General features: G+C 32.6%; 1 protein-coding gene across 1 annotated transcript; it reads right to left on the minus strand.

Annotated features, from left to right (window-relative positions):
- Positions 1-6,072: 6,072 nt before the first annotated feature.
- On the minus strand, positions 6,073-13,608 carry LOC110103149 (protein GAMETE EXPRESSED 3-like). The gene is made up of 11 exons (XM_020831739.2): positions 13,471-13,608; positions 9,856-10,040; positions 8,889-8,901; positions 8,604-8,812; positions 8,034-8,280; positions 7,666-7,950; positions 7,487-7,573; positions 7,260-7,292; positions 7,110-7,169; positions 6,901-7,043; positions 6,073-6,808 (listed from the first exon to the last, which is right to left on the minus strand). Exons 1-11 carry the CDS (start codon positions 13,559-13,561, stop codon positions 6,335-6,337), a joined length of 1,827 nt encoding a protein of 608 aa, XP_020687398.1. The 5' UTR covers positions 13,562-13,608; the 3' UTR covers positions 6,073-6,334.
- Positions 13,609-13,886: the final 278 nt, after the last annotated feature.

A 13,886-nucleotide genomic window follows, 5' to 3' on the forward strand; every position in this document is an offset into this window, starting at 1 on the left:
AGGTCGCCTTTAGTTGCATGAATACGACATTGTCCTGTCAACGCTATACTAGTGCATGAAGTACCTAAGAGATGGAGTTAAGTTCAGGGTATCTAGTGATATATAATAAGTGTAAATAATATTATATTTTAATTTGTTAGTAAAAATGAGTTGTTTTAATTATATTTGTATAAGAAATACAAGAAATGAGCAAAATTTTCAAGTATGGTACAACACCACGGCGTCGTACACAATACTACCGTGGAGCCATCATTGATATCGCTAGAGCATCTAAATATGGACATGATGTCATCCAATCTATGTTTAATAGTGCCGCAACATCAGGGGTATCTGCACTACAAAGTCTAGTCTCTGTATGCACAAAACTGTAGTGCAAAATTTTAGTGCCGCTAAGTAAAGGGAGTGCTACATGGATATCACAGCGCTCAACCGTCTGCAACACCACAATGCTATAGTTTTAACTATTCAGGCCATAATCTTCCAACAAAGTAATGTGCTAATTAATTAAATAATGGGTCCATATCAACAAGCGTTGTAGCAAAGGAACCCTTCAGTGCTACAACATTAGTTCATTTTTTGGGTGCTGCAGTATAAGTGTCTCGTGTACTACGGTGCCAGAATTCATTTTATATATATTTTTATAAATAGTCTATTTTTTTATTAGTAAGATATTTCAATCAATCCTTTAATTTTAGTATTTATAGTGCTCCTCGGCTTTTTCATTAGGAGTGATATCTAAAGAAATTTAGAGAAGTACTATATACATTCCATTAGAGTGTTTGGCTTGTGTTTGTGGAAGTTATTCTGTATGTTCAAGGAGGAGTGTAGATGAGATCATTGAACCCATTCGATGATCTTTTCTTCTATACTTTGTTATTGTGTAATTATAAAAAATGAATAGCTTCACTTGTTCTTCATTGTCTAGCAAAATTCTCTAATTTTGAATTGATTGTGTAAATAAAATATGGAGTATTAATGAATTATCTTCATCAATAATTTCATGATGTCTTTAATATATCATATATTCATTTAATGCATATAATGATCATATGTGTATTTAATATCATGTGTAATGTGAAGCCTATGAATAAGAAAATAGACATAATCAGGTATGTTGGATTGGTATGATGCAAGCATAGGCATAGTTCTTATAATGTATCAAAATTATAGAGATGAGTTCTTATAAGGGAGTTTTGGTAGTACATGCTTTACTTACTCTTCTAAGATCCTCAAACGGTGACATACTATGGGAGTTTAAAGTGATATTGGAGATGGAAGGGGTTTAATCTATCCTTTATCTCTTCACGCTTAACTGAGCGGTCAGCGATGTAAATGCTCTGAATAACATCAATATAAAAGAGAATTATTATGAAATATATTATATTTATATTCCATCAATTTAAAATAATTTATCGAAATAGTATTTCATTTAATTATTTTTTATTTTAAATTAAGTAATTGAATCTCTACAAAAATATTTTTTTTATTGAGTAGGATAATTATTCTAGTTGAAGTAGACATCTCTAATATTTCCAAGTAAATAGTTTTTCTCATGGGATTGATACTCTATTCTATCATTATATTATTTGATTCGACATGTATACTTGCATATATTAAGAGAGATTTTTTATAATTTTTTTATTAAAGAAACAATACTAAGAATTTTTTAGGGATTGATAGAGCCCTAAATCATTTTTCACAATTCTTTAGGTTACTCCACTGCCCCCATCAATATACAATCCTTTGTAATCCATAAGGTGAAAATATATGAATATACAAAATACTTCATTCCAAAAGAGCCACAATTATCAAGCTTTCTTGAAGCTAAGACGTCAAATTCAAAAGCTATAAAATGACAAACTTATCTCCATCTAAAACTATGGTATACAAAAAGTTCTCTAATATCATGAAAGAAGGATGCTCTTACAAGAAGAGGCCTCAGAATCATTATACGAAAGTGTCCCCAAAAGGAGATTAGTTGTGCAATAATATGTGGGGAAGTGGAATTTGATGACAACAGTGAGGTAGAACTTTAAGAGATCAATCTTTTATATGATCAACCCATAGAAGTTAAACCTGCACCAAAATATCTTGAAGATGGTGAATACGCTACCATAATGGATGAAATGAAGAATGTCAACTTAGGGACTTAAGAAGATCATCATTGACCTTCATCAGTGCTCTCCTCCTGAGGACCAAGTTGAAGATATAAAAAAACTCCTCTATGAATTCAGGGATTACTTTTTCTAGACATATACTAAAATGCCTAGCTTATCCCCTGATGTAGAAGTTCACATATTAGCCATTAAACTATATGTATTGCCCATTTAAAAAGCTCCAAGGAGAATAAGATTGGACATTAAAGAACAATTGATAATAAAAATGAAGAATCTAATAGATGTCGGCTTCATTTGTGAAGAAAAATATGCTAATTGGATTGCCAATATTATCCTCGTTAAGAAGAATAACAATTATATTCATGTCTGCAACGACTTTAGGGACTCTTATAAGGCGTGCCTAAAAGATGCCTTTTTTGTTCCTAGTGATATAGCTCTTATAGATAACACTTTTAACTATGATATATTCTTTTTTATGGATGGATTATCAGGATATAATCAGATTAAGATGACACCTGAAGATAAAAAAGCACGTATTATTTAAAACTCCTATTGGCATATTCTACTATACAATCATACCCTTCAGCATGAAGAATGCTAATACTACCTATCCGTGGGCAATGATATGCATCTTCCATGAGCTAATCCATCAAAAAGTTTAATGCTACATGAATGATCTCATCGATAAGAGCATGGACCAAAGTGATCATCTAAGGGACTTGAGAAATGTATTTAAGAGGATCAAAAAGTTTGATTAAAAGATGAATCCCCTCAATTATACTTTTGTGATCTCTTCGTGGAAATTTTTTGTTTATGTTTTTCACCACTGGGGAATCAATATTGATCCCAATAAGATTAAGATGATTATGGAGATGCCACTACCCAGGAACCTTCGACAATTTTGCTCATTATAAGGAAAACTAGCTTTCATTCAATGATTTATATAGAATTTATCGTGTAGGTGCAAACAATTTTTAAAATTAATGAAGAAAGATATTCACTTCATATGGGACAAAGAATGTTAAAAGGCCTTTGATAGTAATAAGAAATACTTGTTAAACCCGCTCATTCTTATAGCACCAATTCCAAAGAAGCCTCTTATCCTATATACAACAGAATTGGAAGAATCCCTCAGAGCACTACTACATTAGCATAATGAAGAAGAAAAGGAAAATTCACTCTACTACATCAATCAAAGATTAATTAGAGACTATATACATTATTCTCCTATCGAGACCATTATCTAGCATTCATATTCATTGTTTAGAAACCTTTTCTCTGCATACTTTCTCATAAAATTACCTTGATATCAAAGATTAATTCACTGAAGTTCTTGATGTTAAGATCAACATTGATAGGTTATTTAACGAGATCGACAATGATACTTCTGTAGTTTTATATCACGTATGCTCCATAAAAAATTGTGAAGGGAAAAGCCTTGGCAGATGTTCTTGCCGCACATCCCATTTTTGCAGATTCATCACTTAATGATGATCTTTCAGATAAACAAATCATGCATGTTAAATAAAATGAGAAATTATGAGTCTAGGAGATGTATTTTGATGCAACATCATCGATTAAGCTTGCCCAACGTCCAATTCTAACAAAAGCTCGAGTTGGCATTGGTCTCATTTTTATAATGTCCGATGGAGGCATAATCAGATATTTATTTGGTCTAATCGAATCTTAAACCAATAATGAGGTTGAATATGAGGCTCTAATAATGGGTCTCAAGATTATTATTTTATTCAAATTGTTGAACCTCTAAATTTTTAGCAACTCTTAACTTGTGATAAATTAGGTGTTAAGCATCTGTAAGATTAGTAAGCTTGAGTTGGCCTACTTTCACCGGTGGGTCCTTAAGCTTAGGAAGAAAATCTAGATAATGAAATTAGCTTGAGTTCCATGATCCCAAAATAGCAAGGCAAATTATTTGGACAAATTAGTATGAACGACTAGCTTATATTGATTGGAGACCACACTCATTGGGTCTTAGAGCTAGCCATTTTATAATTTTTGCAAGAGGAGAGACTACCAAATACATCCTCAATCTCCCCAATAAATTATTATTGGAAACTCACCAGGTGAATATGAAGTATCTAAAAGGAGACATAAAGCTATCATAGCCTCAGAATCATGGTGATATTGCTTGGATGTCGAAGAGAAAGATGATTAGAGGCAACCTTTCATCGACAAATTCAGAGAAATCAAACTCCCAATAGACAAGTCATTATTCGCACAAATCAAGAAAAGCACGCTGTGATGCACATTTATCAATAATACATTGTATCGAAGATCTTTTAACCAGATGTATCTGAGATGTTTAGGGACTAAAGAAGTTGATAGGGTGGTAGCTGATGTTCATGAAGGACTTTATGGTGTGCACTAGTTAGGTCCCAAAATGGTGGTCAAAATTAAGAGAAAAGGTTGACATTGGATAGAACTTATGAAAGATTATATTAATCATGCTAACAGGAGTCATGAGTGTCAGATTCATGATGATGTTATACAACAACCATCAAAACTATTGAACCCTACAGTGGCATACTGGCCATTTGAATGTTGGGGCACTAATATAATTTGGCTAATTGATCTTCCTTCATCTCTTGAACACTGCTTTATTCTAGGAGCAAGTGACTATTTCTTAAAGTAGACAGAAGCGACTCGATTCAAAGAAGTCACATCTGAACATATGATCAACTTATTTACCCATAATGTTGTCTAAAGATTTGGTATACTACTCTACATAATCTCAGATAAAGACACAACCTTCAAAAGTAAAAAAATTCATAAGTTTGTCGATCAACATATAATTGATTAATGATATTCCTTCATATATAACCCAAAGGTGAATGACTTGGTAGAGGCCTTCAATAAAACATTGGTGAATTTGCTCAAGAAGATCCTTACTATGAACAAAAGAAAGAGGTATACTAAGATGATAAAAGTACTTTGGGCATATCATACAACTTATAAGATGCCAACCAAAGCCATTTCCTATGCACTGGTGTTTGGGGTTAAAGTAGTGCTACCACTAGTGATTGAGCTACCATCACTTTGAGTAGCTATCCAGAATGATCTTACTCTAGAGAAGAATGCTCACCTGAGAATGGAAGAGCCCGACACACTAAATGAAATTGGACTGCAGGCTCAATAAAATCTAAAGATATATCAAACAAGGATGGCCAGATCTTTTGATCAGAGGGTGTGTCATCGAGCATTTTAAGAAGGGGAATTGTTCATGGTGCTGAGAAGGCCAATGATCCCACACCAAAAAAAATTGGTGATATATTTGTATCTAACTTAGAGGGTCCTTTAGTCATTGAGAAGATGTGTTAGGGAGGAGCTTGCTGACTTATTTATCTCAATGGTTAGAAAACCTATGCCACCAATCAATGGACAGTATTTACAGAATTACCATGCATAAAACTCACTCAAAATAATTATGTATTCAATTTACTATGTATTTTATACATGTTTTTAATATATGCATTTTACATTCTTGAAATTCTATTGTATTAAAAGAAATCATTTCAGGTTATAATGAGAAGGATGAGTCTTAGTCAAGGTAGCTACCGAAACACGTGCGCGCGCGCGCGCGCACACACACACACACACAATATAACCCACTAATGGGGCCTACATGTTAATATCCAAAAAATCGGTTACAGAGTCCTTAGAAGGCTCCACCGCTAATGCTCGAAAGAGCTACAATCCAAAAAGAAAATAAAACACCTAAGAGCCGGTGGATCCTTAAACTAAGATTACAAAAATAACCTAAGAAATAATATTGCCAAGTGATAATATGAAAAAAAAAAAAAACTGTATCATTGCCAAGTGATAATATCATCATCAGACTCAAACATAAAATAATATTGCAATTTCTTATTCAAAACAAACTACCGAAACAATTCGTTTGACAATTTCAATGAAGAATTAAAATGATTTATTCACATTTTGTGTAATTATCTATATTGCTTGAACTGTCACAGTACATGTAAACCTTTCAAGGGTTAGACTTATTCTTACTATAATATTCAAGATAAAATTTAGTACCATATGATGTTCCAGTAACAGGTTTAACTGCAAAACATAGGTAACAACTAAAATTTTTAACTGAAGTTAGAACAGAGAACAAATACAAAACAAAACAAGTCTATACAGGCAACAGGTTCCCTATTAACAAAAAAAAAGGAATTTAAAGCTTAGGATTCTAATTAGTTGAAGATAGCGTCCTCCTCTTCAGCCACATTTTCCTCCCCACTGTCATTTTCGGACTCCAAATAACTTGTTGAGGAAGAACTTCCCACAACAACTGCTTTTCCCTTATCCACTTGTTCAGTTTCTCCCCAGCTCTGCCTACTCTCTCTATCAATGCTATCATCACTACTGCTTCCACTTTCACTGGAACTGAGAGTGTTAAACATAGTTACACCCTCCTTCCTTGCACTGTGCAATGAATGGCTCCTGTCCTTGCCATCAGATAATGGCAAAATCGATCCTTGTTGCGAAATGACGGTGTCACGGCCCAAACTGTAGGACGTCGAAAGCTTTCGTTCGATCCCCTTCTTTATATTAACCATCTCTCCCAATTGTTCCAGATTTTCATGGGCGTTTGTGTCTTCCTCTGCCCTTAGCTCCAGCTTACCTATCATCCTTCCAAGTGTCTTCCTTTTATGGTGTAATGATCTCTAATAATCAATCCAAGTTCCCGGAAAAAAGAGTTAGATCTTAAATCTGTATAAGCTAAATGTAAGCTGAAATGTTTGATCCTTAAACTTACCCTTTTGTCAAGGAACATAGCGAGACCATGCTCTTGGAGCTTTCTCTTCCTCCAAAATATGAAACAGAAGCGGACACAGAAAGCTAACAGAACTAACACTGCAAGCTGAAAGAAGATAAAAGGCAGGATTGCTCCCTCGTTGCCTGAGATAAAAGGTGAAGTTAGTTTCTCATAAAACAGCTTAAAGGATGTGTTGCACTCTTATTTACCTGTATACATGTTAACCAACTTGGGCTTTGCTTGTGAGCAGGTCCAAGCATTTATTTGGCCTAGTTAAAAGCATAAAGATGTCAAATAAAATGTATAATTAATAGAAAGAATGTGAGTTTCTGAATGCATTTATGATCACAGGATCTTACTCATGGTGTGGCATGGCAAAGCACTGCCAGTTCCTGCATTAAAAACAAAAAAATTATTCAAGTCGTCAAATGTAATATTTGAAAGGACTTAATTTCGAATGTTGATATCACTAAAATTATAGAAATTTACATATCACATACAATTTTTACCATCTTAAGAGAGGAGAATGATGGTTATTGAAGAATTTTAGAAGCTTAACATAAAGGTAACAGAAACAAAACTCAACTTGAAGAAGATAGGAAGGTGAGAAAGATCCTTTCATCTAGTGTAAAATACCGTAGATCACTATTGGTCAGAAAATTAGTCAGTTCGCCTGAAAGACAATGCAGATAAGATGGTATCAAATTCTAGCAATATTTAAATCTCTGATTAAAAACATAAGAAAAAATAATAAGTAGCATTTACCGGGATAATTTCCAGTCCAATAAACAGTCCCTGTAGCCGGAGTCAACATTGTGAGCACCAGGCTTGCTGGCTTCATTGCTGAAATGTAGGTGTAGTTTCCAATATCACGAATTGACTTTGCTATCACCCTCGTTTGCAGTACATAAATAGCAAATCCTGAGCAGTCTAGAACTGGACTGGTTTGGATAACTGAATCAATTGCAGTTGACTTAAGGAGCTTCTTCACTTCACCAGTAGGTGAGACGGAATACAAATAACCATCCAGTGAGCCAATAGATAACCAGCCTTACAAATTATTTGGATAAAAATTTAGAAATTTTAACTTTTGAGTGTAGATATGCATGAAATAGTCAATAATGGTTAGTTACCATTTGAATCCACCACAGGAAAGCTCTGCTCTGTACCCAAAGGACCAAAACTCTGTTGCCACAAAATATTTCCAGAATAAACATCAAGCGCAATCACTGAAGCCTTTCTAGGAAATATAACGTATAGGAGACCATTATTTCCGGGTATAGTTGTCATAAACTTGTCAATGGAGCTGAAATCATGGACCCATCTAAAGTGGTGAGTCCGCATATACAAGGAATAGAGCTGTCCCTCGGTGTTGAAGATCTGCAAGTGCCCAAAATCATTGGAATTCATTGAACCACATCTCTGATCAGAATTAATGAAATGCTAGATGTTTGTTCTACTTTTTCAATGAAGTGGAGAAAAATAAATGGTAAATTACCATTTGCATTTTCAAATAAAAGAAAAAAGCATGTTAGAGTGCAAGCTTGTGATTAGTAGCGGCTGTAATCATTTAAAATCAAAATTTAGGAACCTTCTTATTGCATCAACTAAAAGAATGATAAAATTAACAAAATCTAATCAAACCTCTCTGTATAAAACTAGATATACTAAAGAAAGAAAATTAAGGGAAAAAGTGACTTTACGTAGAGGGTTCCCTCGCATTGGTCAACAACAGGCGTTGAACTAAAATAACAATCCCTTGAGTTTTCTTTGCAACCCTGGCGATAACCAAATCGATAAAGAATAGGACCAGCACTCCACAATAACTTCCCATGAAATGAGAGTGCAAAGAGTCCTCGATTCTTAATAGTCAAAAATATAGAAGCATACAATATACTTATTGAAATTTGACCTCAATGTAGAGTTTGAAGCAACCAAAATATTGCTCTATTGCATCCCTCAAATATATCACAAATTATAGTTAATACAAAGTGGAAACATCTAGTATCACAGAGGGATAATATATGCTAAAATTGCTATAGAAATTATCCAAAAGAAAGGTTTATGAAGAGGTAATAAAATTAATAAATAAAAACCATTCCTAATAGTTGCTGCATTGTTAAAAATAGTTGAAGGATTGTTTTACAAATACAACATATTAGTTTGGGTAGTTCCTCCTGTTGTATGCAAAGTCATTTAATTCTCACATGTACCATAACAGTTCATATATTGAGAGACTTTTTGGTTGGAAGTCTTGGAGGTGTAAAGCAAAATGAATGTATGAAACTTTTTTTATTAAATGAAATAAATGCAAAGTATCTTTTAAGGGATTTGAGATCCTCAAAACCCCATTTTTGTGTATTACAAATTTATCAAAATCAGTTAAATTTCAGATGAATCGTTGTACCCAAGCCATGCCCTAAAACTGTGTATATAGCATCCATGAACCGCCCGAGACACCATTGACATTCTTGTCCCCCACCTTTTTCCTTTGATTTAATTTTTTTGTAACACCAACCCACATAAACACCATTTTAGGCTCCCTCTGTAATATTGAACCCCCCGCCATCATCATTTCTAAACCAGCCTAGCCACTATCATCCCTATCAGCAACCTTAAAATTGTGTTGTCACCATCCCAGCCAAATAAGAGAATAGAATAGAGATATTATTTAATACATCCTGATAAAAAAATAATTTTATTTTATTTTATTTTATACCAACCAAATAACTACTGAAAACTAAGATACATTGCATTTCTAAAATGAATGAATTTTAAATACATTCAACCAAACAACCACCTGACATAAATAAGCACAACCTCTAGTTTCCATCATTGATTATCTAATATCTCTACTATTAACCCCAAAAAAGGATTATTCTTAAAGGAGATGACAGGAAATAATTAATCCTATACAAAACTGCATTATGAGAAAAATCACATATGAGTTAATACCTTCCCTTTATCATCAACAACTGGAGAAATTTCAGGTCTTGATACATAACCCAGGGGGATAATCCAAACAACTGTGCCATTACGATCAAATGAAAAAAGATGCTTCCCTGAGCAAGTGTAAATTCTTCCATCATCTGTGAGAAGAGGTTTATACAGTCTAGCAGCGATCTTAGGATTAGATCCTTCTGTTGAAAGAAAATAGAGCATACCACGTATGCAAATCAGTAATGAATTAACCAGCATCAAAACATTAAATAACTATACAGGAAAGAAAAGAACTTAAATTTACTAACTAATAAAAAGGAGTGAAAATTTTACATAATCATATTCAATGACTAAATGAAAAATAATATTCACTAAAAAATAGTATAAACTAAAAATTGTTTCAAGATGCAAGATATTTACGGAGTTCTTAAGATACCAGAGTCTTATGTTCCTTAGCTCTATGTTCATACACAATGAAGGAGAATAAGAATTTCAAATCAGCACAAATTATAATGCATTGCTTGTTGTAATCTTGAATGTGGCCTTGCTTTTGGATGGTTGCAATGAGCAGTACATTCTTTTGTTAATTGTTATGATGGAAAAGTTTGTTGGTAGATAGCACGAGCACAATATGAAGGAGCAATATAGAGTGCTAAAGAGCCAAGTTTGATCCACAAATGCAAGTGCATTAATCACTCAAATGTTAATGCTCAAATGAGACAGAGAGAAATATTTGGTCCATGAATGTTTGCACGACAGTCACCTAGATGACATGGAATAATAAAAAGTAGTCACTAGTCCATTGATAATGATAAGGAAATTCTCTAGATCCATTTAAAGATAGAGAAAATTAACCAAATGAATTGAAAAGAGAGTCATATTTATATATTTATGACAAGCTATTTTATTATCCATCTAAATTATTCTTAATAATTATCCTTAAAAGGATGATGGAGATCGCATCCTCTTTCATCAAATTTCAATTGAACAGTAGCTATTTTTAGGCTAGTTAAGGTTGTTTGAACAATAGATAAAAGGCAAATAATAGACAACACTAAACACATCTCAAATCAATGATATGAGCATACCACATCATAGTCAATGATGTCGAAAGCACATCAATGGTGACGAATCAAAATTTCAAGAAATGAATTGACATGAACAATTTGAAAAGATTCGGATCTCTTAAATAAATGTATCAAAAGCAAAGATTGACACAATAAAATGATGAAGTATCGAAGGAAATGTGACCTAGGGAAATTTGGATCTTCATGGATGAAATACAAAGAAAAGAGCACTCACCAATGCAATTGGAGGTCTTGGATATGTATATTGTTGTGAGATAAAGTCGAAGAGTCAATTTGTTTGACACCTATTTTTTTATAGTAGCACAACAGGTCCTCCACCAAATTGAGCATCCATCCTCATGATTAGCTTATAATTACTTTAGAGGGAGAAGCAGTTAGGTCATACTAGACCCATCAGCTCAATTCAAACTAGTCAATTTTACTAGTTTAGGTATGTTTGGGGCCATCTCAAGCAGTTTGAGCAACTACATACATGATAATATCTAAGGGTCTTCTCATCATTATGAGCTTGTCTAGTCTCCAATTAAGCAAAAAAAAAAAAAAAATGAGCACTATTTTAGCTCATTTGAGTTTCCTTGAGATGTACTTTCATATCAAAAGTTGTGTTTTATCAACCGAACATGTTGCCTTTTATTTTAGGGCATTTTTATCAACAAGATCAAAAATATATTCTCATTATATGTAGCATTTTTTATTTACTTCAGGGCTGAAGAAAATTTATGATTCAAGTCACCAACATCAACCGTTCGTAATACATTAACAAATACATACCTTGGGGACTAGAAACTAAATCATTTATTTTATATAGATTCCAAAATTAATTGTTTATTAGAATTAGCTTGGATTCAAATTCTTCATATGATTAAGACCCAAGTAATCTTCCTTTGTCATTTTCATGTGAGAAGAAGAAAATAAACTTAAACTGAGCCAGGTCATAATGAACTGAAATCTAAACATGTCAAAATGAAGCTAAAATGGCTGTAATGGCCACAAATTGCTTTGAGTTCAAAATGAGACCTTATACTTCAAATGTAAGGAGTTAGTATTTGATGATGATAACTAACAATAAAATGTTATGAGAAGAACTTCAAGTGTTGAACAAAAAAGCATGAGCCCTAGAAAACAATTAATCAAACTTATGAAATAATAACAAAATCTTGAGCAGTATTTCTTAAAGATGGAGAGGATGAATCCAAGAGAACAAAATAAGAGATGCAGGGATATAAATCTAGAAAATGACAAAAGAGCATAGATGATGAAAAATGTGGAATATATAATAATAATAATAAATATGGCTATTTAAATAACTCAAAATGCAAAACTAACTTGAATTTTAACTCGATTAAAGATAATTTCAAACTCCACACCAGACGTTGATTTCAAGTTGTTCCAATCCGATAGAATGTAGATCAAGTTAACTCAAAATGAGTAGTTATGTGGAATATATAATATGCATAATAAGCATATTTATATAGATTAATTAAAAATTAACTTTGAGTCAACATGAAATTGAATTATTTTTATCAAGTCAAGTCAAATAGAAATATTTTTAATTTGAGTAGATGTGGAATAAAAAATTTTAAATTTAAGATTAGCCAAAAGTCATTTGGACTTGAATTTTTATTAGCCTTAGAACTGATGTTAATATCATCCCTAAACTAAACATGCTACAAAATTATGTTGTTTAACTATACTAGCTTAAAATAATCAATTTAGTGAGATTTTTAAACTTAGAATGTAATGAAACTTTAAAACACAAGTATTTTTTCAAAATAATTTAAAAATAAGAAAATTATTTTATTGTCTTCAAATATTTTTTATCGTAATTATAATAAATAAATAACCAATATAACTTTTTTTAGGTCCTCATTTTGCTTGGGTAGACACATTTTGAGGAGCCCAGTACTTCGGGCATATAGCATTCCTATAGCTTCAAAAGCATCTAACAATTGTTTAAACAATATACTTCTCCCCTAATGATTGTATGTACAGTTTTATAAAGCCAAAATAAAATCAAAGACCCACCGTTGCTTAGCTCGTGTGGGAAAGAACCGGCTGGGCAAAGCCTAGGTCTCGAGTTCGATCCCCATGAGCGGCAGCGAAAGCCTTAAGTGTTGGCTCGGGCTAATTGGTGTGGGTAGTCTGCTAGGTCGACCGGGATTTATAACTCGCGAAGCGGGTTAGTTCCTCGTCACAAAAAAAAAAAAAGAATCAAAGTCTCGTATTTGTTCTAACATATATTGAAAGTAGAACCATGTCTGAAGATTTGGGAACCAATTTATAAAATTTAATTAGAGATTTCTTCTCTTTTTTCCTAATAATAGGATTCTCCTACCAAGAAAGCAATAAAAGACATCAAAAATTCAATAAATATAAAAAAAAATCAATAAGCACTATTCTAAGATGGAAAATATAATACTGGAACAATTTGAGAAGATCAAATTCCAAACTAAACAATAATATTTATAATCCAATGCAAGATGAGAAAAAGTTGCCTCAATCTACTTGAATAAATGAAAAAAAAAAAGTAGAAGAATCATACTACTATAGCTGCTCAGAAATTTCTTCATATCAAAAGACTGTGAAAGGGCTCTCATCATTATCAATAGCAGCACCAAACATCTTATTGCCATTATGAACAAGTAGTAGAGTTTCACATCCAGACCATTATGCCTGAAAGAAAATCAATAGTAACATGGTAGAACAAAGTAAGTTGATAAATTTATTTTAATCCAATAAATATAAATATTTCTATAATGATAATCATCAATAAAAAAATAAAACATCATAGCATCTAAATCCAATAACATCTACTAATTTCCCTATCAAAATGCAAATAAAATTTAACTATTGCTATAACTCACCTAAGGAATAAATCACAATTAAATCAATTAAATAACTTAAAATCTTAATCACCTTCTTTGTATACCTAAAACACGAATATATAAACTTTCTTTT

This window comes from Dendrobium catenatum, unplaced genomic scaffold (genome assembly GCF_001605985.2).
Source record: "Dendrobium catenatum unplaced genomic scaffold, ASM160598v2 fragScaff_scaffold_665, whole genome shotgun sequence".
NCBI classification, from domain to species: Eukaryota; Viridiplantae; Streptophyta; class Magnoliopsida; order Asparagales; family Orchidaceae; genus Dendrobium; species Dendrobium catenatum.

What these genes read in the sequence shown, in the direction of transcription:
- LOC110103149 (XM_020831739.2), bottom strand. Translation starts at nt 13,561, where the DNA reads ATGGCAATAAGATGTTTGGTGCTGCTATTGATAATGATGAGAGCCCTT. An exon ending in TCCTGTGGTGGATTCAAATG is followed by an intron (nt 7,951 to 8,033) that starts GTAACTAACCAT and finishes ATAATTTGTAAG; the next exon opens with GCTGGTTATCTATTGGCTCA. An exon ending in CACCTTCCTATCTTCTTCAA is followed by an intron (nt 7,293 to 7,486) that starts GTTGAGTTTTGT and finishes TTTTTAATGCAG; the next exon opens with GAACTGGCAGTGCTTTGCCA.